Raw genomic sequence first — 26,314 nt, 5'->3', positions numbered from 1 at the left:
AAAAGAAGATACTTCGTATAAATTGCTTATTTCTTGATCAATTTCAATGGGGTTTTATTCTTGAATTCTTGGGGTTCTTTAATATGCTGAATCTAACCGTGTATTAAGAGTTTGGATTTTGGGCCCCGTTTTTAAATTGGTCCACATTGAGGTCCAAAGGGTCAAAAATTTAACTTTGTTTGATTTCATCAAAAATTGAATTATTGGGGTTCTTTGATATGCCGAATCTAACCGTGTATTTAGATTCTTAATTTTTGGTTCCGTTTTCAAATTGGTCTACATTAAGGTCCAAAGGGTCCAAAATTAAACTTAGTTTGATTTTAACAAAAATTGAATTTTTAGGGTTCTTTGATATGCTGAATCTAAACATGTATTTAGATTTTTGATTATGGGCCCAGTTTTCAAGTTGGTCCAAATCGGGGTCCAAAATTAAACTTTGTTTGATTTCAACAAAAATTGAATATATGGGGTTCTTTGATATGCTGAATCTAACCATGTATTTAGATATTTGATTTTTGGGCCCCGTTATCAACTTTGTCCACATTGAGGTCAAAAGGGTCCAAAATTAAACTTTGTTTGATTTCATCAAAAATTGAATTCTTGGGGTTCTTTGATATGCTGAATCTAACCATGTATTTAGATTTTGGATATTGGACCATAATAGGTGAATGTCCAATTTAAAATTTTTAAGTTCTTAGACCACATTCATTCTGTGTCAGAAACCTATGCTGTGTCAAATATTTAATCACAATCCAAATTCAGAGCTGTATCAAGCTTGAATGTTGTGTCCATACTTGCCCCAACTGTTCAGGGTTCGACCTCTGCGGTCGTATCAAGCTGCGCCCTGCGGAGCATTTTATTTTAACTAAAATTATTATTGTAGCCACAGCTTATAATTTGATCAGTATTAAATGACAAGAGAGCTTATGGAAATAATACATTCTCGTTCAGAATATAACATTCCAGTCACCATCAAAAGAAATGTGTGTTTTGTTAATTTTTAATGTACATAACTTCATTGAAAGTCATATATTAAAGCAGTTGAATTATCTATAGCTCTAGGTGTAGTGATATCAAAAAGTATTATTTTCTCTTTTTGACATCTGCAAAGCACAATTGATGCCAACCGATAATTCAACTGCATTTAACGAATACTTGTTTTGTTGAAACAGGACTTGTGTGTGAGCTGCATTTATACTGGAATGAATATATAGGGCATATTGAAAAAATGTAAATATTACAAAAAAAATGTTCATAAGCTTATTCATTTGGTGTCATTTCAATAGATAAAACTATTATTTTTACTTTTTAAAGAAAATTTGTCATTTAAAATATAAAAGTTGGAATATTTCATATTTAGATAAAATTTATTTGGGAAAAAGTACAGCACAAAAGTGTTTTAAGAAAAATCCTTATTTTAAAAGTGCAGCATAATAATAGTTAGCTTACCTAAAAAGAAAACTGATTGTTCAGCCATGTCACAGATCTCCATTTTATTTTTTATGAACAGTCAGTTTTCTTTTGGAGGATATTTGTTTAAAAATCAAATAATATTGCTTAAAATTGTGTTATACCTCAAAAAATGAAAACATATATCATGATCATCAAATACGAGTTAAAAGTCATTCCAATCATTTCGAGGTAGGTACTTTGAGTACCTAAAATTTTGTTATTAAAAAGTTAACCATTGGCCTTCTATCGGTGAGACAATCGTTATATGGCCAGGCTATGTATTGGACAAGTGGTATTTTAATAACTGCAAGTACCAGCAAAGTCGATATGGGGGTCTTATGGTTGGTTATATTAGATCAAGAGGAAGGAAATCCAATAGCGTGTATTTATACATTGTTATAAACATATTGTAGTTACATCAACTATGTACTTTTAGTCAAATAAATTGGGCATTGATAACGGTAGCGTAACAATGTATAATTATAAAGGCAATGTGAACTGTGATAATGCTGGGGGGTTACCAGCAAATGATGAACTGGTATCATCAAAAATATAAACCATGCCACATGCCAGGCAGCCTACATTCATTGTTTTGATTGTGACATATTCATTCCCTTAACATTCATCATATCATACATACAATGCATGTTTAAAAAAAAGTAAAAGTGTTCAAATCCATTCCAGTTCTGACCATCGTTCCACTTGGCATGTGGTTGTGTTTATATCTCTGATTATACATTACTATGTTTAAGGTGCTATTTATTTTTGAGATGCAGATTGCATGTTAAAATGTGAAGAAATTTTATTTTTATTATGCGATAAGTTTTGCTGAGGCTTTGAACATATTGAAATGGTGCAATATTCTGTAATGATAATTTCTGATGAATAATTACATCTTTTTATTTCGCGACAATGATCAAAAGTTTTATATAAGGGCCTAATTATTAAACCAAGCAAAAGTTTTTTAAGTTTATAAAAATCTGATTAAGATTTTAATTATAGTATCAAAGGTTAAAATAACAGTTTAAATAGTTTGATTTTAAGCAGACAATTTCGGTTATTTTACAATGTTTTTAAAATTTGAAGACATGTTAGAATGGAATTATAATTTCTGTCTAAGTGTTAAATGTCTTCAGTGTTATTTCGGGATCACCATCTTTTATAACTTCTGCAATATAATCTGTTTTGTTTGTTGAATTGCAATATTTCCAAATAAATGGTTAAAAATTTATCTGGTTTTGTGTTGAAAATGTGTTTCAAGGTCAGAAGTAGGAAAGAGTGATCCTAATGTTTGTCTCAGGGTTTGACATGGCCATTATATGGTCTAGAATTATGTTTATGAAAGTAAGTAAAATGTCTTATTTTACAATGTATTGATGAAGCATTTCAGAAATAAAGTTGAAATAAAATTTGAAAACAATATTGCATCCTTGTCATTTTTGCAGAAAGAAATTTCTGTTTCAAATCAAGTTGTTAAAATGTGCAGCAGTCTTGAGTTTACAAAAAGTAGGTGACAATTGCTGGAAAAGAAAAAAAAACAAGGTTCAAACAAAATGTTGTTTATTGGTGTAAAGCTGTTGATCTTCTAATGCATTTTTATTGTACACACAAAAAAAAAGATCTACTGGTAGACCAACATAAAAAAAAATCATTGTATTGGAACAAAATTCTAACTAAATCTATAACTTGTCATGGTGTAAACTATATAACAAATATCAAATCAATATCTTCAAGCATGACGAAAAAAGTGTTGAAAACTGATTATTTAAGAGAATTTTCTAAGTCCAAGGACCATAACTCTGCACAAAATCATCAGACCGGAACAAAATTCAAACTAGAGTTTGTTACATGTTGCTGATGTAAGGTCTACTTTGTAGGTATATTTATATTATAAGTTTCTATTGAAATGGAGGATAAATTTTTGTTTGCTAAACATTTTCATTTGATCATGTACCAGTTAATCTCATCATTAAAGATCCGAACATGAATATTTAGCTGCAAAAACACACAACAATGGTCCAAAGCATAGACGTGTGACAAAAAGAAGTTCTTGTGTATTTGTATCAAAGAATTATTTACGAGAGGAAACATACAACTAAAAAAACTACTTAATGGTCAGTATCAAGATTAAAAAAAATAACAATTGGGTGATTTAGCTTTCTGCAATAAATTTGAGTATGTTAAAATAATAAAGGTCTCAATGATTCAAGAAGGACTTGGAACATATGACAGGACTGACACCTAACAATAACAGTACAGAAATGCTGCCTGAAATTTTTTTTACAATGAGAACACCAATAACAGATACCTAAATATATTGATTTTACATCTTGAAATCACATGTAGAACACTTTATTCTTCTAACAGGGATAATTAAAGACACGATGTTTTCGAATGTAATTATGAACATAATGTATCGTAGTGTTCAGTTGTTAGTAGGCAACTACTGATCAGGCTCCCGACTTTTTACAGCAACATGTACAGTTTTGGGGGATTACAATCATGCAATCAAAACCCTTATGGACTGGCTTGTTAGTCATCAATTTTTCAGACTTCATCACTACTTTGGAGAAAGAAAAGAAAAACAGTACATTGAGCACACCATTCTCTACATCCTATTTATGAACATAAGAAATTTATAAATGAAATATACACTCAGATATTCAAGTTGCAAATGATGTGTATGTGTATCACCATACTTGCCAAGAAATAAAATGTGCATGATGTATGAATCTAGTATCTGTTTTAAAATATCAATGATGTCATTGTTAAAGTTATATTAAAAATTAAATAGAAGAGTTAAAAGAGTTATCTTCCTTTGCCAACAATTTTAGTTATACCATGGAAGCCAATATTACTTCCATGGTTATACCAAATCAAATTATTGGGAAAAGGAACACATCAACAATTCATTGTATGCCTTCAAATGGTTAACACAATATGCAAGTTTCAGTTTTTAGATCCCACTGCAAAATGAATGCAATCTATACCCTTCAGTTCTCACCTGTCACCTTTAAGTCTCGATCAGTGGAATTACAAAAGGTGCATAGAAGAATGTACAAAAACAATCAGATCATAAGCACTGAACTCTACAATACCGGTATAATAACCAACAAAAACACAAGCCAAAGCAAAAACTGAATGCATAATGCTCGACATTACTGACAACAAGGTGAGACGGTACTTTTTTTTAAAAGCATGCTGATTTGACTCTATGAACAGTAATAGCTGACACCTGTCAAATCTGTCATTGCATGCATCGATTTGTAATTATTGGACATATCATGAGCAAGAGATTGCCAATAGACATCCACATATTTTATTATTTAACTTATGGAACCCTGGATAGAGCTGTACAATTATTCATAACTAAATAGACACATTGGTACATACATAAAACATTATTTTAATAAGCAATAAAACTTTACACATTCTTATTTTGTTATATTGTAACTTTTGGATTATAATGAATGACTAGATGCCTAGTGTGTCATTTTGTACTATCTTAGCGACATCCAGGAAACGTTCTAATTGGGTTAACTTCTAACGAGGGAGATTATGGGGGGGGGGGATTTGTTTGATTAATAATATAAAAAAGGATATCTGGTTTGATTGCCAATGAGACAACTTTCCACTACATAGTCCACTTGTAAAGGTATTGAGACGAATTATATATCTGTGTGTGTAGTTCGTTCATGTTCAAACTTCTTTTCTTTTCTTTGTATGTATACTTCATTATTGTTTAATGTTGTTGTTTAAATAATGTCATGTTGTAATATGCTCTTTGTGAGCCCATTTAATGGAATAAAACTTCTTCTTAGTCCAGATGACGTGGATGTCAGCAATTATAGGTCATCGTACGAACTTCAACAATGAGAAAAGCGCAAACCGTCGATGATAGTCTGCTATAAATGGCCCCGAAATGAATGATGTGAAACATATCAAACAAGAAAAACCAACGGCCTGATGTATGACAAAACAATAAACAAATAAGACAGAAAGCAACAAATGACAACCACTGAATCACAGGCTTCTTGCTTGGGACAGGCATATAAAAAAGAGGCAGAAGATACCATGGGAACATTCAAAACTCACAAGTCGAAATAAACTAACAAAGCCATGACAAAAAAAAACAAAAGGCGACGAAAAGACAACAAGCCCACAAAACACTGCATAGAAATTTAAGATTGAGCAACACGAACCCCCTCAAAAACTGCCAGGGATCGCAGCTCCGGAATAGTAAATATATCCTGCTCCGCTAGTGGCGGAATCATTCTTCTGATTTTGATTGCACCCACCCCTCCCCATTTAGAAAATAACGGATATTACTGGACAAAAAATATATTTCACTCGGATTCTACGTCCTAAGAAAGATAACTCAGGAATATTACAACTTACTATATGTCAAAATCCTGTTTAATCTATGGAATAAAATATGTTTTAAGCCCCTCACTTTTTTTTCTATTTTTTACAACACTATCTGGGACCAATAAAAATAAAACTGAGAGTAGTAATGTATTCCATTTCATATTTAGTAATTTATTATAAAACGTTAATCTTATTTAGGTACACATGTTACTGAGATCTTAATTAGTTTTAGTAATTGGTTTCAATATTTCCAGTTTTCCACAACTTGATTACCAGATGGGGTTTCACACGGGTTTCACACGGTACTTCTTTCATTATAAAACAACCATAATCTGATAATACCTTATAAAACACTGTACTGTAATAAAATCCTCCGACGGCTGACAATGATACTGTCTATTTTATTGAAAGTATATCAAGTTGCTAGGTATTAGATACACATTGAGGGCGTTAACCCGAATGGGTGTTTCTAATTTACACCAAGATATTATTGTCAATGCAGAATGATAGTTTTCAATAATTTGGGAGAGGGCTTTGACCATATGTTTTTGAAAAGCATGATAAATGCAGGGTATCTAATTTCATTTAACGACATCTTGGTGTAAATTAAAGATACAGTTGGTGTGTTATCATAATCTATAACATTATTATTAAAGGGGTATTAGCTACGATTTAGACAAAATTTTATATGATACGATTCTTTTTGTTTCAAGTATTAAAGGGCCATTAGCTACGGGATAAAAAATAATAAAATATGATTTTTTTTGTTGTTGTTCAGTCATTAATGAAAGTGAAATAGTAAAATAATAATTCACTTTTAGCAGCCAATTTGGTTCAATTTTGTCAATATAAGCTAAGAAACATCGCTGATGAATTATTCACTTGCAAGTAAATAATTCGACCTCATTTAATCCGTATACATGTAACCTTCAATTTAACCCTTTGCTGGAGATGGGTTACGCATGTGTTCAGCTATCAAAAGGAAAAGAACGTCAACATTGAAAGTGAAACAAAGATGAACCATTTGGTTGACTGATTCGACAAAAAAACATTCTTATACAGGTATAAACGATGATTAACATATCTTTTAACCTATAAAATGAAATCAAACAGACATAAACAAAAAATTCCATTGCACGTGGTCGCTATCTATTTATATTTATGTTTATATCGGGTTGAATGACCTTCAGCAGTCTTCGGAGGTCATCTCGATGATTAATTAGATGGCAGTCGTGTTAATTAAAAGATAGTTAACGCCATCAAGGTGTATCTAATACTGAACAACTTGACTAAAATAACCCGAAATGCTGATATATATTATCGAGTCCAAGCATTAATTTTTTTTTTTGCATAGTTTAGACTTTTTGATATTTGGATATACATTTTAGTATGTTATAAATGAAATATGAAAATTTGAGTCAAATCGGTGAACATAAATTTGACAGCTAATATTATGCTCCTTTCAAATCAGTAAATGTACCACGTTACGGTCAAACTTCATGAAGTCACGTCAGTATCACATTTTACACAGACACATTTTTATCACACATTCCCGTAGATGATTAACTGTGCACACGACATCCAGATTAACACACTTGGGTATACCCCATGCATGTTTGTAGACTTACCATGTCACACTTCTTTAGGATTACTATGTCGTCAGAAGTTAAACCACATACTGTCAGACAGACCGTTAATGAACTATCTTTTAATTAACACATTGTAATCGGTAGACAGCCGGTGAACCACTAACTGACACGTGTTTTTTTTTTAATTTTTAACCATGGACGTATTATATTGAGTCAATATAATATTTCCATTTTTTTTCAAGACAATAGAATTATGCATGACGCATTGTAATTTTGACTTGCAACAAAACCTTCAACTTGCTCACATTCATGCAGAAAGACAGATTCAATATATAAGCAGAGGTATGTAGACAGTTGATGAATCACTCAATTTCGCTGATATAATTATTGAAACGTAAGAAGATAAAAGAAATATCCAACAAATATATGCCATATGTAGAAAGGACGAATCCCACAACTGACGCATCGTCATTCACACACATGATATGAACCACTACCGATGTACCACTGAACTGACACATTGTTATAAAGGCATGCAATCGATGAATTACTCCCCTGGTACATTGTCGTGTGGACTGACATTGAACCATTCCTCTGACACATTGTCATGTGGAACACAAAACATTTCACTGACAAATTGTCTCGTCACAGGCAGACGATTATAACCACAACTCTAGCATAGTAATCTGAAGACAGGCGATGTGACCGACCCATTACTGGCAGACTGTCAGAACTGAAGACAGGCGATGATGAATCACAGTAATGACCAATTATTATGGTAACAAAAATGATGAGTACCATTGGTACAGCATGGTAAAGATAAACAACACACAGACAGGTTGACACACGATGAACCAGAGTTGGTATACTGTCAGATAGACAGAGGATGGGCTACACTTATATACACACTAATATTGGAAACTATTAAGCCTCTTGTCCACCAGAGAAGACAATGAAAACGAATTTGCCGAGAAAGGTGACTCTGATATTAATCAGCTTTGTGATTTATTTGGTAAACATCCCAATACCAAGAGACTACCAGGAAGAAAATGCAACTGGCCAACAATGTGATGGTGGTATGAAGTAAATGCTACTCGGGAGTCTTTAAGAATGAAATTATACATTCATCTACATTCAAGGCCTTGTGATCCACAATGAGTCAAATAGAAAACAAGAATGTGTCCATAGTACACGGATGCTCCACTCGCACTATCATTTTCTATGTTCAGTGGACCGTGAAATTGGGGGTCAAAACTCTAATTTGGCATTAAAATTAAAAAGATCATATCATAGGGAACATATGTACTAAGTTTCAAGTTGATTGGACTTCAACTTCATCAAAAACTACCTTGACCAAAAACTTTAACCTGCCCACTCGCACTATCATTTTCTATGTTCAGTGGACCGTGAAACTGGGGACAACACTCTAATTTGGCATTAAAATTAGAAAGATCATATCATAGGGAACATGTGTACTAAGTTTCAAGTTGATTGGACTTCAACTTCATCAAAAACTACCTTGACCAAAAACTTTAACCTGAAGCGGGACAGACGGACGGACGAACGGACGAACGAACGGACGCACAGACCGAAAAACATAATGCACCTAGGTGGGGCATAATAATCATGTCACTACCACAGCGCAGCTTAATGCATCCTCTGAAAATTTGAAAGTCTCTACTATATATTGGTATACCTTAAACTACACAAAAACCCGTTCAAATTTCGTTTCATCTCAGCTTTAAGTAAGTGTTCTACGACTAATCTTACTGTACTGCTAATTAGTTCCCTTACTTCTATTAAAGAACTAGTTATTAATTTTTGTAATAAAACATATGAAAATGATGGAATTAACTATTTTTGGAGTGTCTTTGGATGTTTTGGATAAATTACGTGCTTTTGATGGTCCGTTCAATTCAGTTGACAGTTATGATTTTTCGACTCTGTACACTACACTGCCACACAATCTTATCAAACAGAAGTTCTCTTATTTAATTAAATGGTCCTTTTGAAAGATCTGGTTGCAGATTTATTTGCTGCAAATCATATAAAGCCTTCTTCTGTAATGAGATGATTTAAGCTTTGAATTTTGTTCTTGACAACATTTATTTACGTTTCGGCAATAAAGTTTATCGACAGATTGTAGGTATTCCTATGGGCACCAATTGCGGCCCTTTAATAGCAGACTTGTTCCTGCATTCTTATGAATCACAGCGTATGGCCAAACTCAGTAAAGTTCCGTCTAAATTACATTTAATTGATAAATTTAAAAACACTTACCGTTACCTTAATAATATTTTTGCTTCATATAATCAAGATTTTCCGCAGTTTACTGGAAATTGATTTAAATAAATCTAATACAGATTGCAATAATTGTCCTTTTCTAGATTTGGTTATTTCAGTTTCACTCGAGAACCTCCATACAAAGAGACGATTTTTCGTTACCAATAGTAATTATTTCCTATTTTGGACTGTGATTTTCCTTTGGCCCCTTCTTACATTATATATTTTTCACAACTTATTCGCTATGCTCATGTAGTCACGTTTAAGATTTCAAAGAACGAAATTTATTTATAACTGATATATTATTAAGTCGGGGATTTCGTTACCACAAATCGATAAAAACCTTTTCTAAATTCTTTCAAAAATTTGGTTAGGAAGTTTGGCTGTACCTGTAGAGTTCGTATAATAAACGGGATATTACATCTTAATTTTCACGGTGATGTTGTTTATAAAGCCCGTAAAATAAGATAGATCCATGTAAACTAATTTATCTTTTGAATAAACGGTAATCAATTTAACACAGTAGTAAATTCTTAAAATATTGTTTTTATTGGTACCAGCATTGATTTTTTTTTAAACTAAAACACAACTAAATATATATTGCTATATATGTACAGTTATGAGAACTCATTATCCTACATCCTGTCGAAACTGTTTTCCTATATTTTACCATTGCACAAGGACGTGCGTTTCTCAGACTGTTTATGACGTCTTTACACTAAATCCTTTGGATGTGTACTGATTACTACTTTAGTCTAGGAGAATATGATTTATTTATTAGTTGTAATTGGCTTTGAATTAACTAGCTTTCAGTAAATGTGAGTACTCTTATCTCGGTGTGTTGTTTCTATTGTTTTTGTGCCTCGTACCGATCTCTTGAGTTAAGCCAATTGCTACTGATTTTTACAGTTTGATCTTATGTTGTGCTGTTACACCACTGCCCAAGGTAAGAGGAGGGTTGAGCGCCCACAAACATGTTTAAACGCGCCACATTCCTTAGGTGCCTGTTCCAAGTCAGGAGCATGTAGTTCAGTGGTTGTCGTTGGTTCATGTCTGTCATATTTGTTTTCGTAAACTGTTTTTGTTATAAATCAGGCCGTTGGTTTTCTCATATGAATTGTTTCACATTTTTCATGTCGAAGCCTTTATAGCAGTCTATACTGTATGGGTCTTTGCTCATTGTTGAAGGTCGTACGGTTGCCTATAAACGCTTATATCCACTACATCTGAACTCTGGGGGATAGTTGCCTCATTGGCAATCACACCACATCTCCTTATTTATATATATATAGTATTAATCTTTGAAACGGGAAATCGACATGAATCTTCATGCTTTCGAAATGCAATTTTAGTGTTGCTGAACTATTGATATAATCTCATAAAGATCTTAATAATTTCTGAAATGGAACAGAATGTTGCTGTCAATAAGGTCTTGTAGTTTTTCAAAGGGTGGTGTATCTTTCACCCATGCTAGCATATGTACATGTGGTGATCCACAATATTGAAATTATATTCGATACCTTGTAATCAGTAATTTATCTAAACCTGAAGTTGCTTGTTCATTAAAATGTGTTTTAGGAAAAACTGTACTCAATTTTTTAAAAAGCCAAGGATGTAGAACTCACTTGAATACTTTTTGAGCAATATCACTAAACCAAAAGCGGCCTAAAGTGAATAGCCAAATCTACCTAAGGTCAACTTTGCACAAGGGAGTTGGAACGTTAGTTCCTTGAAAATTTCAAAATGTATCAACAGAGATTTTTTTACACGCTGTTTTAGCTTTATTTCTACTTTTTTGTTTGTCTTAGTTTTCTACACTAAAAGTAATGTCTTTACTTTATTCAGCAGCTCTCGTATTGCCATCCCTTCTGGCCATTTTACTGTTTTTATATTCATACCAAATTTCTCGAAGACTTTACAAATCATCTTGCGAAGTTCTTTAACCATTTACTTCCAGGTACTAGTATATTGACGAAGTTTTGTGACTTTAAGTGTGTTATTAGCTGTACATGTACTGATTTTGTTTCATGGATGGATACCCCATATCCTTTGTTTTTCTATTAAAATAAATGATGCTACTGAAATTAAAAGGTTTGCTTCATATCTTTGTCCTTTTTTGCTAGAAATTGGCCTAAATGGACACTTCAAACTAAGATATATATATAAACTTGACAATTTCAGTATCCAATCAAATTCTCATTTCTCAGTAGTAACATACCCTCTGCCCCAACTTTTGGCATTTAAATATTGATGTTACTAGTGTGCATGTCCAAATTATACCGACTTCGGTGTGCTTCTAATGCAATTCCTGATCCAGCAGGATCAGGAAAAAGAACGACTGAAATTGACACTACACAAGTTTTACAATTGCCACCAGGAATTGGTTAGCTGATATGATGTGACTGTGTCTCAGCTCAAGAGAGACTGTTTTTGCAGGTTTTGATTTAAAGATATCTGGAGTCGTCTGATTTATAAATTTACCAATTGTGTACTATTCCCTATTGTGACATTTTATCCGAGTATGGATTCGCATGGTCAGTGAGGCGTAGCATGAAATGCTTAATATTACCCTGTTGACGCACATGGTCCTTTGGGAGTTACCCTGTAGACACACATTGTCCTTTAGGAGTTTATGCAATTTCCTGGTGTCTTTTTTTATCTTGATTTGTATATTCAAAATGGATTTAAGAGATTTGAAAAGTGGTGATGAACTCTAAATTAAAAGTTTAATCTGGGACTATCATATAATTTTATTTCCAAGGCAGTTTAATCGTCATTTTTTAGTGTACATTTTGTAAATCAAACAAATTGCTTTTGCATATAAAGTTGTGATTTCGGCCAATTTAAGTGATTGAAACTTAAAAGTTTGAACTTTTATAATTTTTCCAAAATAGATTTCGGGTTGAGGCAAATTAAAAATGGTACATGTATAAGTGATTTGCATCTTCTTGCAATAATTTTGAAAGATCAAGTATTTAACCGGTAATTCATGCTCTGAATAAAGTAGTTCTACTCAAACCCAAAGTTAATGCTAAAAATATTTTTATGGGTAACAAAATTTATGGATTCTGGAAAAAATGTATTTTCATAGCTTTAGAATAATCTCCGTTACAAGTCTATAAAAATGTGTATTCTTTTAACACTTAAAATTGGGGATTCAATGGTATCTATACCTTCTTCTTCTTCTTCCAAATACTGCCCACAATCAACATGATGAATATTCTGGCAAGTTAATGTAATCTACAAAAATTAGTACTCAACCGAGTAATAATAGTAAGCCCAGGCATACTGTTTTGATATCAAAGATATTTTACGGAATCTAATTATACTGTATAATTCAGAAACGAGAAATCTGTTCTCATTTTTATGTATTGTTGATTTGATGTCTGTAATTGTCTCAATGATGTATATCCCAAATCTTTTGTTCGTGTACATTTGAATCCTGTGAAAAAGAAATATATCTGACATCGTGTTGTGCAACATGCAAATATTATGAATGCATGACGTGAAAGTACATTGCCCAATATAACTCATAGATTCATTTCGACATAGACATGTTCTAATTACACTCCAGATTTGACGGAATATTTTTTTCTTAAAACCGTTTGAATTTTTGTTTGAAGAATTTACACAAAGAATGCACATGTTGTCCTAATAAGCATAACCCACTAAAAATGCAAAGTATAGGGAAAACAAAGAGTAGGTGTCAGACAGATCATAAACGTGCAAACATGTTACAACTCATCATTGTTCAGCTGCTGAAAAATATGAAGTCCTTCTGTTCAACAGTATTTGGGAAATATGTGATGCTTCTAAAGTTCATTCAACATATTGAAAATTAAAGAACCTTAGTGAGCGCGCTCACATACCCCACGTCCCCACATTGTCACTGGAGAACTTGAATAAAATAACTGTAAGAAAAAAAAATTGTATAAGAAAAAAAAATTGAATCATAATTTCCTGTCGATATGCACATCTACATAGTTTGTCCTTATTATCTACAAAGTTTCATGAAATTCTGTTGTGTGGTTTCAGAGGAGTTGCGATGACAAACTGTTGCAGAGGTATATTGAAGCAAATAAGTTCAAAGGGGTGTAACTCCTAAAAAAAATTGAATCGTAATTTCCTGTCGATATGCACATCTACATAGTATGTCCTTATTATCTAAAAAGGTTTCATGAAATTCTGTTGTGTGGTGTCAGAGGAGTTGCGATGACAAACTGTTGCAGTAGAACATTGAAGCAAATGAGTTCAAAGAGGCGTAACTCCTAGAAAAAAAATTGAACCGTAATTTCCTGTCGATATGCACAACTTCATAGTATGTCCTTATTATCTAAAAAGGTTTCATGAAATTCTGTTGTGTGGTATCAGAGGAGTTGCGATGACAAACTGTTGCAGTAGTACATTTAAGCAAATAAGTTCAAAGGGGCGTAACTCCTAGAAAAAAAATTGAACCGTAATTTCCTGTCGATATGCACATCTACCTAGTATGTCCTAATTATCTACAAAGATTCAGGAAATTCTGTTGTGTGGTTTCAGAGGAGTTGCGATGACAAACTGTTGCAGAGGTATATTGAAGCAAATAAGTTCAAAGGGGCGTAACTCCTAAAAAAAATTGAATCGTAATTTCCTGTCGATATGCACATCTACATAGTATGTCCTTATTATCTAAAAAGGTTTCATGAAATTCTGTTGTGTGGCGTCAGAGGAGTTGCGATGACAAACTGTTGCAGTAGTACATTGAAGCAAATGAGTTCAAAGAGGCGTAACTCCTAGAAAAAAAATTGAACCGTAATTTCCTGTCGATATGCACAACTTCATAGTATGTCCTTATTATCTAAAAAGGTTTCATGAAATTCTGTTGTGTGGTATCAGAGGAGTTGCGATGACAAACTGTTGCAGTAGTACATTGAAGCATATGAGTTCAAAGAGGCGTAACTCCTAGAAAAAAAATTGAACCGTAATTTCCTGTCGATATGCACAACTTCATAGTATGTCCTTATTATCTAAAAAGGTTTCATGAAATTCTGTTGTGTGGTATCAGAGGAGTTGCGATGACAAACTGTTGCAGTAGTACATTGAAGCAAATAAGTTCAAAGGGGCGTAACTCCTAGAAAAAAAATTGAACCGTAATTTCCTGTCGATATGCACATCTACATAGTATGTCCTTATTATCTAAAAAGGTTTCATGAAATTCTGTTGTGTGGTGTCAGAGGAGTTGTGATGACAAACTGTTGCAGTAGTACATTGAAGCAAATAAGTTCAAAGGGGCGTAACTCCTAGAAAAAAGATTGAACTGTAATTTCCTGTCGATATGCACATCTACGTAGTATGTCCTTATTATCTGAAAAGGTTTCATGAAATTCTGTTGTGTGGTTTGAGAGGAGTTGCGATGACAAAAGGTTGCAGTAGTATATTGGGCAAATAAGTTCACAGGGGCGTAACTCCTAGAAAAAAAATTGAATCGTAATTTCCTGTCGATATGCACATCTACGTAGTATGTCCTTATTATCTGAAAAGGTTTCATGAAATTTTGTTGTGTGGTTCGAGAGGAGTTGCGATGACAAACTGTTGCAGTAGTACATTAAAGTAAATAAGTTCAAAGGGGTGTAACTCCTAGAAAAAGAATTGAATCGTAATTTCCTGTCGATATGCATAACTACATAGTATGTCCTTATTATCTAAAAAGGTTTCGTGAAATTCTGTTGTGTGGTTTGAGAGGAGTTGCGATGACAAGAAACAGGACTGACGGACGGACAGACGGACCGGTCAAAAACATTATACCCTCCGCAACTCATTGCGTGGGGTATAATAATAAAAGTATCAACAAACAGGAAGTAGGTGTATGACAGATCTGAAAAGTGCCCACTCCTTATTACATTTTATCACTACCAAGCGTCTGACATCTATAAATATTCTGTAAAGCAGTTTCAGAATAAAATGTGACGAGAATATTTGTTGGATGAATAGAGGGAGAAAGGGACAGTCATATATAGGAATCCGGAGCAGTAGGGATATAAAACATTTAGATTTCTTAGATTTGAAATAGAGTATGGTATGTGATGCCTTTTGTCCAACCTTGCTGGAGTCAAAAAGAGAGATTTAGGCTTGCTGTTTCCAGCATTGGCTAGGTCAACAATTTGTTAATTTACGTTTTTATAGTTTAAGGGGAACCACAGGTATTAAATCAATGGTATTTGATCTTCAGTTGTATTACTTTTAGTATTGGCACATCACTCGCCCTGAACATGCATGAAATATTTGCCACTGGACATTAAGCAACTAACAATCAATCAATCATATTTTCATGTGGATTATTTGGCCCCACCCCTCAGTTATGGTCTATTGACTTAAAACAATTGCTTAGTATTATGTTAAGGTTTCTGATTAGGTCAGTTTAAGGGGAACAATTAATGGTAATTCAATAATATTTGGTATACAGTTGTGTAATCATTGGCACATCTCATTTTTATGGAGATTACATAGCCCTTCCCCCTCAGTCATGGTCTATTGACTTTGAAACAATTGCTTAGTTCAAAAGTCCGGTTCAGAGCAACCACTAAAGTTAAAGTCAATGATATTTGGTATGCAGTTGTATAAGCATTGACACATCTCTATTCCATGGAGACTATTTAGTCCTACCCCTCAGTCATGGTTCATTTGAATATTTTACATATTTCACATGTTAAAAGTATTGCTATTTCAATTTCAACATTTGTATTTTACTATCACCTTATCGCTATTTGTCCGCCATTGCTGGACATCATACAGGTTCCCGAAAAATTTTTAACGTCACAATAAAAAATGTCTGAAGCCACAAACGAAAAGTGATTGTTGTGTGACGTCAATAGTTCAAGTGTTGCAGATTCTCGGGTCAAGCGTCGCAGATTCCCAAATAGCGATAAGGTCTATTACATAAAGGTGAGACATATCTGTGTCAGCAGTTTATTTATTGTTATGTTAATAGGCTACTGATAATACATCTTTTTATCAAGGTGTTACAAACTGGTAACCAATCAACTGTCCAATTGGACAACATTTGTTTAGCAGTGATGATTGAAACAATGTTAATGACATTGTCATAGTATTGTCAAGGAATCATTTTCTTTGTTGTAGTGAATGTTTGTGTATTGCTGATATATACAATATGCTTCAAATTCAGAGTAATTATACCGTATATAATTAAACAAGATTTTGTTGTGAAGTCTACATTGCAAATGTGAATAAAAGAAAATGTGGGATATACTTTGATGAGACATCAACCCGTCAACACAAATAATAAAAAGACATCTAGAGGACAGCATACAGTCTTCAACAACAGACATGTTACTATACAATATGTCAATGTCTAAATCATCCTCAGTCTATAGAAGTAAATCAATACAATAGACAGGTGTCTATACAATATATCAACGTCAAAATCAGTCTATAGAAGAAGTAAATAAATACAATTGACATTTGTCTATACAATATGTCAACGTCTAAATTGTCCTGAGTCTATAGAAGAAATAAATAAATACAATTGACAAAAAGGAAATTAGATAACCAATGGGTTCAGTTAGGATTTTTTTTTAGATCTCATCCATGTCTCTTTTAATCCCAATCAGGGCTCCTACGAAAGATTTTAAATAATAGAACATATAATGAAAATTAGTACAAGAACAGTACTTTACTCTAAATTAACTGTTCCAAATAGTCAAGATTCATAGAAAATGCCATTCTTTACAGCTTCAGTTAACCAAAAACAAAATTAATTCCATGTTCAAATAAATATCTTGTTGTAATCTTAACCTGCCAGTGGTGACCTTCAGTCAAGGTAAGCACACACACACATTTGAGTCAATGTGATAATAGTATGAAGGTATACTTGGATCAATAAAGGTTGTTTAAAGATATGACCCAATATGCTTTTAATACATGTATCAGCTGTGACATTAGCCTTTCACATATAACCTTGAGCCAGTATATACTTTAAAGCATTAAAATTTATGAAATGTTTATGAATAAGCCATACTGGTAATTGTTAAAAGTTTTAATTTTATAACAATATAAACATAACAAATTATTCTGATATTAATAATGCTATTTTGAAAACAAGTTATACAAAAACATTCTGAAAAAAACTTAAAATTGTAACAGAGCACATAAGCTTGACATATAAAACAAAATAGGTATGGCATACAGGTTATCACTCACTATCAATCTGACAACAGACTTTGTTATCAACAAGGTAAGCTATAAAAGTTTTTGGCTTTATAAAATATATTGCATTTTTTTCCTTCTCAATTAGACAAAAACACATTCTGATCCTCCAAAATACAGGAGTCAGGGGCGGATCCAAAACCTCGATGTCTGGGGGGGGGGTCAGATCATTGTTTCTATATTTCTATATCTTTTAATTTTTTGCCATTGATCTCTATTATATTCGTCCTAAACATGCATGAAATATTTGCCACTGGACATTAAACAACCAACAATCAATCAATCTTTTCTTCATATTTCATCACCTCTTTATTCTGTTATCTATATTTTTGTTCCCGGTTTAATCTAACTTTTTTGCCCATTATTCTCATATCTGTAAACCCCATTCATATCCTTATAAATGGTGACCCATTCATAGCCTCATACATGTACATGGTAATTGAAACAAGAAAAATATACCTGTATTACTGTATGCTTGGGCTATTAGAAAAATAAAGCTAGGCAAGGTTTTTTTAAAACAAATTGTTGGTTTTCTTTGAAAATAAGAGTGTAAAGAAATAAGACATTCAGTTTAAAAAATAAAACTTGTATGATATTAAAAAAAGAGTTTGTTGTTGAATAAAGTCTTTAAAAAAATACATTCACAAGAAATTGAAATGTGAGTATTTTATTATGCCCCCTGTGCCCCCGGTAAATCCGCCACTGGGAGTACTTATTCTGGTGTTAAATAAAAAATAGCCACTATAAAATTCCCTACATAATATTATGCTATGAAAATGCCCCCAAAAACACTTTAGATTGTCCTTGTAAAACTATTTTAAATGATTATGTTATGACTGTTGGAGACTGTCTGCCAGTTAATTCTCTAAGTTGGGAGATCTCTAATGCTATATCTATCAATGGCTTCAAAACATCCTGAAAATGTAAAAGAAAAGATTATATATAAGAAAATGGTACATTCTGAAATGGTCAATGGGAGATAACTCTTCTCATTCTGAAATATCAATATTGCAGATTTTAGCAAAAAACAATGATAAATCTAACTTGAAAAATTGTTTTTGTTTGTTTTTAACCCCCACCCCCTTCAAAAACACACAATTTTCCAGGTTAAGTTAATGTTAAACATTCAATTCATTCAAGATGGCTTATCTGATGAATGCAATGATTCCTGTACATTATTGACATTTTGGCAAGAACTTACATGTACGTGAAGGGTAACTATCAACTAAGAGATTAATTGATATAAAATCTTTACAATACTAATACTGATCACCAACTTTGCTGCTATAATGAATTGTTTTGTAACACATAATAAATACCTGAGGATCACTAGTAAATGTAGCTGCATCAGACTCATATCCTTCTATATACATTCTTATTGTGGCTCCACTGCTTCCTGTTCCACTCAAACGGAAAATTATCCTAGAGTCATCCTCAAATATAATTCTTAAACCCTGGAATAAAATAAAACAGAAGGTTAGTCTAGAGTCATCCTCAAATATAATTCTTAAACCCTGGAATAAAATAAAACAGAAGGTTAGCCTAGAGTCATCCTCAAATATAATTCTTAAACCCTGGAATAAAATAAAACAGAAGGTTAGTCTAGAGTCATCCTCAAATATAACTCTTAAACCCTGGAATAAAATAAAACAGAAGGTTAGTCTAGAGTCATCCTCAAATATAACTCTTAAACCCTGGAATAAAATAAAACAGAAGGTTAGCCTAGAGTCATCCTCAAATATAACTCTTAAACCCTGGAATAAAATAAAACAGAAGGTTAGTCTAGAGTCATCCTCAAATATAACTCTTAAACCCTGGAATAAAATAAAACAGAAGGTTAGCCTAGAGTCATCCTCAAATATAACTCTTAAACCCTGAAATAAAATAAAACAGAAGGTTATCCTAGAGTCATCCTCAAATATAACTCTTAAACCCTGGAATAAAATAAAACAGAAGGTTAGCCTAGAGTCATCCTCAAATATAACTCTTAAACCCTGAAATAAAATAAAACAGAAGGTTATCCTAGAGTCATCCTCAAATATAACTCTTAAACCCTGAAATAAAATAAAACAGAAGGTTAGTCTAGAGTCATCCTCAAATATAACTCTTAAACCCTGGAATAAAATAAAACAGAAGGTTAGCCTAGAGTCATCCTCAAATATAATTCTTAAACCCTGGAATAAAATAAAACAGAAGGTTAGCCTAGAGTCATCCTCAAATATAATTCTTAAACCCTGGAATAAAATAAAACAGAAGGTTAGCCTAGAGTCATCCTCAAATATAATTCTTAAACCCTGGAATAAAATAAAACAGAAGGTTAGCCTAGAGTCATCCTCAAATATAACTCTTAAACCCTGGAATAAAATAAAACAGAAGGTTAGTCTAGAGTCATCCTCAAATATAACTCTTAAACCCTGGAATAAAATAAAACAGAAGGTTAGTCTAGAGTCATCCTCAAATATAACTCTTAAACCCTGGAATAAAATAAAACAGAAGGTTAGTCTAGAGTCATCCTCAAATATAATTCTTAAACCCTGGAATAAAATAAAACAGAAGGTTAGTCTAGAGTCATCCTCAAATATAACTCTTAAACCCTGGAATAAAATAAAACAGAAGGTTAGCCTAGCGTCAATCTAAATATAATTCTTAAACCCTGAAATAAAATAAAACAGAAGGTTAGCCTAGCGTCAATCTAAATATAATTCTTAAACCCTGAAATAAAATAAAACAGAAGGTTAGCCTAGAGTCATCCTCAAATATAACTCTTAAACCCTGGAATAAAATAAAACAGAAGGTTAGTCTAGCGTCAATCTAAATATAATTCTTAAACCCTGAAATAAAATAAAACAGAAGGTTAGCCTAGAGTCATCCTCAAATATAATTCTTAAACCCTGGAATAAAATAAAACAGAAGGTTAGCCTAGAGTCATCCTCAAATATAATTCTTAAACCCTGGAATAAAATAAAACAGAAGGTTAGCCTAGAGTCATCCTCAAATATAATTCTTAAACCCTGGAATAAAATAAAACAGAAGGTTAGCCTAGAGTCATCCTCAAATATAATTCTTAAACCCTGGAATAAAATAAAACAGAAGGTTAGCCTAGAGTCATCCTCAAATATAATTCTTATACCCTGAAATAAAATAAAACAGAAGGTTAGCCTAGAGTCATCCTCAAATATAATTCTTAAACCCTGGAATAAAATAAAACAGAAGGTTAGCCTAGAGTCATCCTCAAATATAATTCTTAAACCCTGGAATAAAATAAAACAGAAGGTTAGCCTAGAGTCATCCTCAAATATAATTCTTAAACCCTGAAATAAAATAAAACAGAAGGTTAGCCTAGGGTCATCCTCATATATAATTCTTAAACCCTGAAATAAAATAAAACAGAAGGTTAGCCTAGAGTCATCCTCAAATATAATTCTTATACCCTGAAATAAAATAAAACAGAAGGTTAGCCTAGAGTCATCCTCAAATATAATTCTTATACCCTGGAATAAAATAAAACAGAAGGTTAGCCTAGAGTCATCCTCAAATATAATTCTTAAACCCTGGAATAAAATAAAACAGAAGGTTAGCCTAGAGTCATCCTCAAATATAATTCTTATACCCTGAAATAAAATAAAACAGAAGGTTAGCCTAGAGTCATCCTCAAATATAATTCTTAAACCCTGGAATAAAATAAAACAGAAGGTTAGCCTAGAGTCATCCTCAAATATAATTCTTATACCCTGGAATAAAATAAAACAGAAGGTTAGCCTAGAGTCATCCTCAAATATAATTCTTAAACCCTGAAATAAAATAAAACAGAAGGTTAGCCTAGAGTCATCCTCAAATATAATTCTTAAACCCTGAAATAAAATAAAACAGAAGGTTAGCCTAGAGTCATCCTCAAATATAATTCTTAAACCCTGAAATAAAATAAAACAGAAGGTTAGCCTAGAGTCATCCTCAAATATAATTCTTAAACCCTGGAATAAAATAAAACAGAAGGTTAGCCTAGAGTCATCCTCAAATATAATTCTTAAACCCTGGAATAAAATAAAACAGAAGGTTAGCCTAGAGTCATCCTCAAATATAATTCTTAAACCCTGGAATAAAATAAAACAGAAGGTTAGCCTAGAGTCATCCTCAAATATAATTCTTAAACCCTGGAATAAAATAAAACAGAAGGTTAGCCTAGAGTCATCCTCAAATATAATTCTTATACCCTGGAATAAAATAAAACAGAAGGTTAGTCTAGAGTCATCCTCAAATATAATTCTTATACCCTGGAATAAAATAAAACAGAAGGTTAGCCTAGAGTCATCCTCAAATATAATTCTTATACCCTGGAATAAAATAAAACAGAAGGTTAGCCTAGAGTCATCCTCAAATATAATTCTTAAACCCTGGAATAAAATAAAACAGAAGGTTAGCCTAGAGTCATCCTCAAATATAATTCTTATACCCTGGAATAAAATAAAACAGAAGGTTAGCCTAGAGTCATCCTCAAATATAATTCTTATACCCTGGAATAAAATAAAACAGAAGGTTAGCCTAGAGTCATCCTCAAATATAATTCTTAAACCCTGAAATAAAATAAAACAGAAGGTTAGCCTAGAGTCATCCTCAAATATAATTCTTAAACCCTGGAATAAAATAAAACAGAAGGTTAGCCTAGAGTCATCCTCAAATATAATTCTTAAACCCTGGAATAAAATAAAACAGAAGGTTAGCCTAGAGTCATCCTCAAATATAATTCTTAAACCCTGAAATAAAATAAAACAGAAGGTTAGCCTAGAGTCATCCTCAAATATAATTCTTAAACCCTGGAATAAAATAAAACAGAAGGTTAGCCTAGAGTCATCCTCAAATATAATTCTTAAACCCTGGAATAAAATAAAACAGAAGGTTAGCCTAGAGTCATCCTCAAATATAATTCTTAAACCCTGGAATAAAATAAAACAGAAGGTTAGCCTAGAGTCATCCTCAAATATAATTCTTATACCCTGAAATAAAATAAAACAGAAGGTTAGCCTAGAGTCATCCTCAAATATAATTCTTAAACCCTGGAATAAAATAAAACAGAAGGTTAGCCTAGAGTCATCCTCAAATATAATTCTTAAACCCTGGAATAAAATAAAACAGAAGGTTAGCCTAGAGTCATCCTCAAATATAATTCTTAAACCCTGGAATAAAATAAAACAGAAGGTTAGCCTAGAGTCATCCTCAAATATAATTCTTATACCCTGGAATAAAATAAAACAGAAGGTTAGCCTAGAGTCATCCTCAAATATAATTCTTAAACCCTGAAATAAAATAAAACAGAAGGTTAGCCTAGAGTCATCCTCAAATATAATTCTTAAACCCTGAAATAAAATAAAACAGAAGGTTAGCCTAGAGTCATCCTCAAATATAATTCTTATACCCTGAAATAAAATAAAACAGAAGGTTAGCCTAGAGTTATCCTCAAATATAATTCTTAAACCCTGGAATAAAATAAAACAGAAGGTTAGCCTAGAGTCATCCTCAAATATAATTCTTATACCCTGAAATAAAATAAAACAGAAGGTTAGCCTAGAGTCATCCTCAAATATAATTCTTAAACCCTGGAATAAAATAAAACAGAAGGTTAGCCTTGAGTCATCCTCAAATATAATTCTTATACCCTGAAATAAAATAAAACAGAAGGTTAGCCTAGAGTCATCCTCAAATATAATTCTTAAACCCTGAAATAAAATAAAACAGAAGGTTAGTCTAGAGTCAATCTAAATATAATTCTTAAACCCTGAAATAAAATAAAACAGAAGGTTAGCCTAGAGTCATCCTCAAATATAATTCTTATACCCTGAAATAAAATAAAACAGAAGGTTAGTCTAGAGTCAATCTAAATATAATTCTTAAACCCTGGAATAAAATAAAACAGAAGGTTAGCCTAGCGTCAATCTAAATATAATTCTTAAACCCTGAAATAAAATAAAACAGAAGGTTAGTCTAGAGTCATCCTCAAATATAATTCTTAAACCCTGGAATAAAATAAAACAGAAGGTTAGCCTAGAGTCATCCTCAAATATAATTCTTAAACCCTGGAATAAAATAAAACAGAAGGTTAGCCTAGAGTCATCCTCAAATATAATTCTTATACCCTGGAATAAAATAAAACAGAAGGTTAGCCTAGAGTCATCCTCAAATATAATTCTTATACCCTGGAATAAAATAAAACAGAAGGTTAGCCTAGAGTCATCCTCAAATATAATTCTTAAACCCTGGAATAAAATAAAACAGAAGGTTAGCCTAGAGTCATCCTCAAATATAATTCTTATACCCTGGAATAAAATAAAACAGAAGGTTAGTCTAGAGTCAATCTAAATATAATTCTTATACCCTGGAATAAAATAAAACAGAAGGTTAGTCTAGAGTTATCCTCAAATATAATTCTTAAACCCTGGAATAAAATAAAACAGAAGGTTAGCCTAGAGTCATCCTCAAATATAATTCTTAAACCCTGGAATAAAATAAAACAGAAGGTTAGCCTAGAGTCATCCTCAAATATAATTCTTATACCCTGGAATAAAATAAAACAGAAGGTTAGCCTAGAGTCATCCTCAAATATAATTCTTAAACCCTGGAATAAAATAAAACAGAAGGTTAGCCTAGAGTCATCCTCAAATATAATTCTTATACCCTGAAATAAAATAAAACAGAAGGTTAGCCTAGAGTCATCCTCAAATATAATTCTTAAACCCTGGAATAAAATAAAACAGAAGGTTAGCCTAGAGTCATCCTCAAATATAATTCTTATACCCTGGAATAAAATAAAACAGAAGGTTAGCCTAGAGTCATCCTCAAATATAATTCTTAAACCCTGAAATAAAATAAAACAGAAGGTTAGCCTAGAGTCATCCTCAAATATAATTCTTAAACCCTGAAATAAAATAAAACAGAAGGTTAGCCTAGAGTCATCCTCAAATATAATTCTTAAACCCTGAAATAAAATAAAACAGAAGGTTAGCCTAGAGTCATCCTCAAATATAATTCTTAAACCCTGGAATAAAATAAAACAGAAGGTTAGCCTAGAGTCATCCTCAAATATAATTCTTAAACCCTGGAATAAAATAAAACAGAAGGTTAGCCTAGAGTCATCCTCAAATATAATTCTTAAACCCTGGAATAAAATAAAACAGAAGGTTAGCCTAGAGTCATCCTCAAATATAATTCTTAAACCCTGGAATAAAATAAAACAGAAGGTTAGCCTAGAGTCATCCTCAAATATAATTCTTATACCCTGGAATAAAATAAAACAGAAGGTTAGTCTAGAGTCATCCTCAAATATAATTCTTATACCCTGGAATAAAATAAAACAGAAGGTTAGCCTAGAGTCATCCTCAAATATAATTCTTATACCCTGGAATAAAATAAAACAGAAGGTTAGCCTAGAGTCATCCTCAAATATAATTCTTAAACCCTGGAATAAAATAAAACAGAAGGTTAGCCTAGAGTCATCCTCAAATATAATTCTTATACCCTGGAATAAAATAAAACAGAAGGTTAGCCTAGAGTCATCCTCAAATATAATTCTTATACCCTGGAATAAAATAAAACAGAAGGTTAGCCTAGAGTCATCCTCAAATATAATTCTTAAACCCTGAAATAAAATAAAACAGAAGGTTAGCCTAGAGTCATCCTCAAATATAATTCTTAAACCCTGGAATAAAATAAAACAGAAGGTTAGCCTAGAGTCATCCTCAAATATAATTCTTAAACCCTGGAATAAAATAAAACAGAAGGTTAGCCTAGAGTCATCCTCAAATATAATTCTTAAACCCTGAAATAAAATAAAACAGAAGGTTAGCCTAGAGTCATCCTCAAATATAATTCTTAAACCCTGGAATAAAATAAAACAGAAGGTTAGCCTAGAGTCATCCTCAAATATAATTCTTAAACCCTGGAATAAAATAAAACAGAAGGTTAGCCTAGAGTCATCCTCAAATATAATTCTTAAACCCTGGAATAAAATAAAACAGAAGGTTAGCCTAGAGTCATCCTCAAATATAATTCTTATACCCTGAAATAAAATAAAACAGAAGGTTAGCCTAGAGTCATCCTCAAATATAATTCTTAAACCCTGGAATAAAATAAAACAGAAGGTTAGCCTAGAGTCATCCTCAAATATAATTCTTAAACCCTGGAATAAAATAAAACAGAAGGTTAGCCTAGAGTCATCCTCAAATATAATTCTTAAACCCTGGAATAAAATAAAACAGAAGGTTAGCCTAGAGTCATCCTCAAATATAATTCTTATACCCTGGAATAAAATAAAACAGAAGGTTAGCCTAGAGTCATCCTCAAATATAATTCTTAAACCCTGAAATAAAATAAAACAGAAGGTTAGCCTAGAGTCATCCTCAAATATAATTCTTAAACCCTGAAATAAAATA

The 26,314-nt window shown here is 32.3% G+C and overlaps 1 protein-coding gene across 3 annotated transcripts in view; it reads right to left on the bottom strand.

The window, feature by feature from the left end:
* Window positions 1-17,706: 17,706 nt before the first annotated feature.
* LOC127737604 (phosphoglucomutase-1-like) overlaps window positions 17,707-26,314 on the bottom strand; it is a 34,869-nt gene continuing 26,261 nt past the window's right edge. Inside the window, exons 8-9 of one of the 3 annotated variants that reach the window (XM_052248543.1) lie at window positions 19,214-19,348; window positions 17,707-18,809 (exon numbers count right to left, since the gene is read on the bottom strand). In XM_052248543.1, the coding sequence (XP_052104503.1) occupies window positions 18,720-18,809; window positions 19,214-19,348 (225 nt within the window). In that variant the 3' untranslated portion in view covers window positions 17,707-18,719. The other 2 variants (XM_052248610.1, XM_052248481.1) reach the window with 2 other exon arrangements.

This window comes from Mytilus californianus, unplaced genomic scaffold (genome assembly GCF_021869535.1).
Source record: "Mytilus californianus isolate M0D057914Y unplaced genomic scaffold, xbMytCali1.0.p SCAF_1, whole genome shotgun sequence".
Classification (NCBI taxonomy): domain Eukaryota; kingdom Metazoa; phylum Mollusca; class Bivalvia; order Mytilida; family Mytilidae; genus Mytilus; species Mytilus californianus.
The sequence above is the reverse complement of the archived record's forward strand: the minus strand, read 5'-3'. Positions and strand labels throughout refer to the sequence as shown.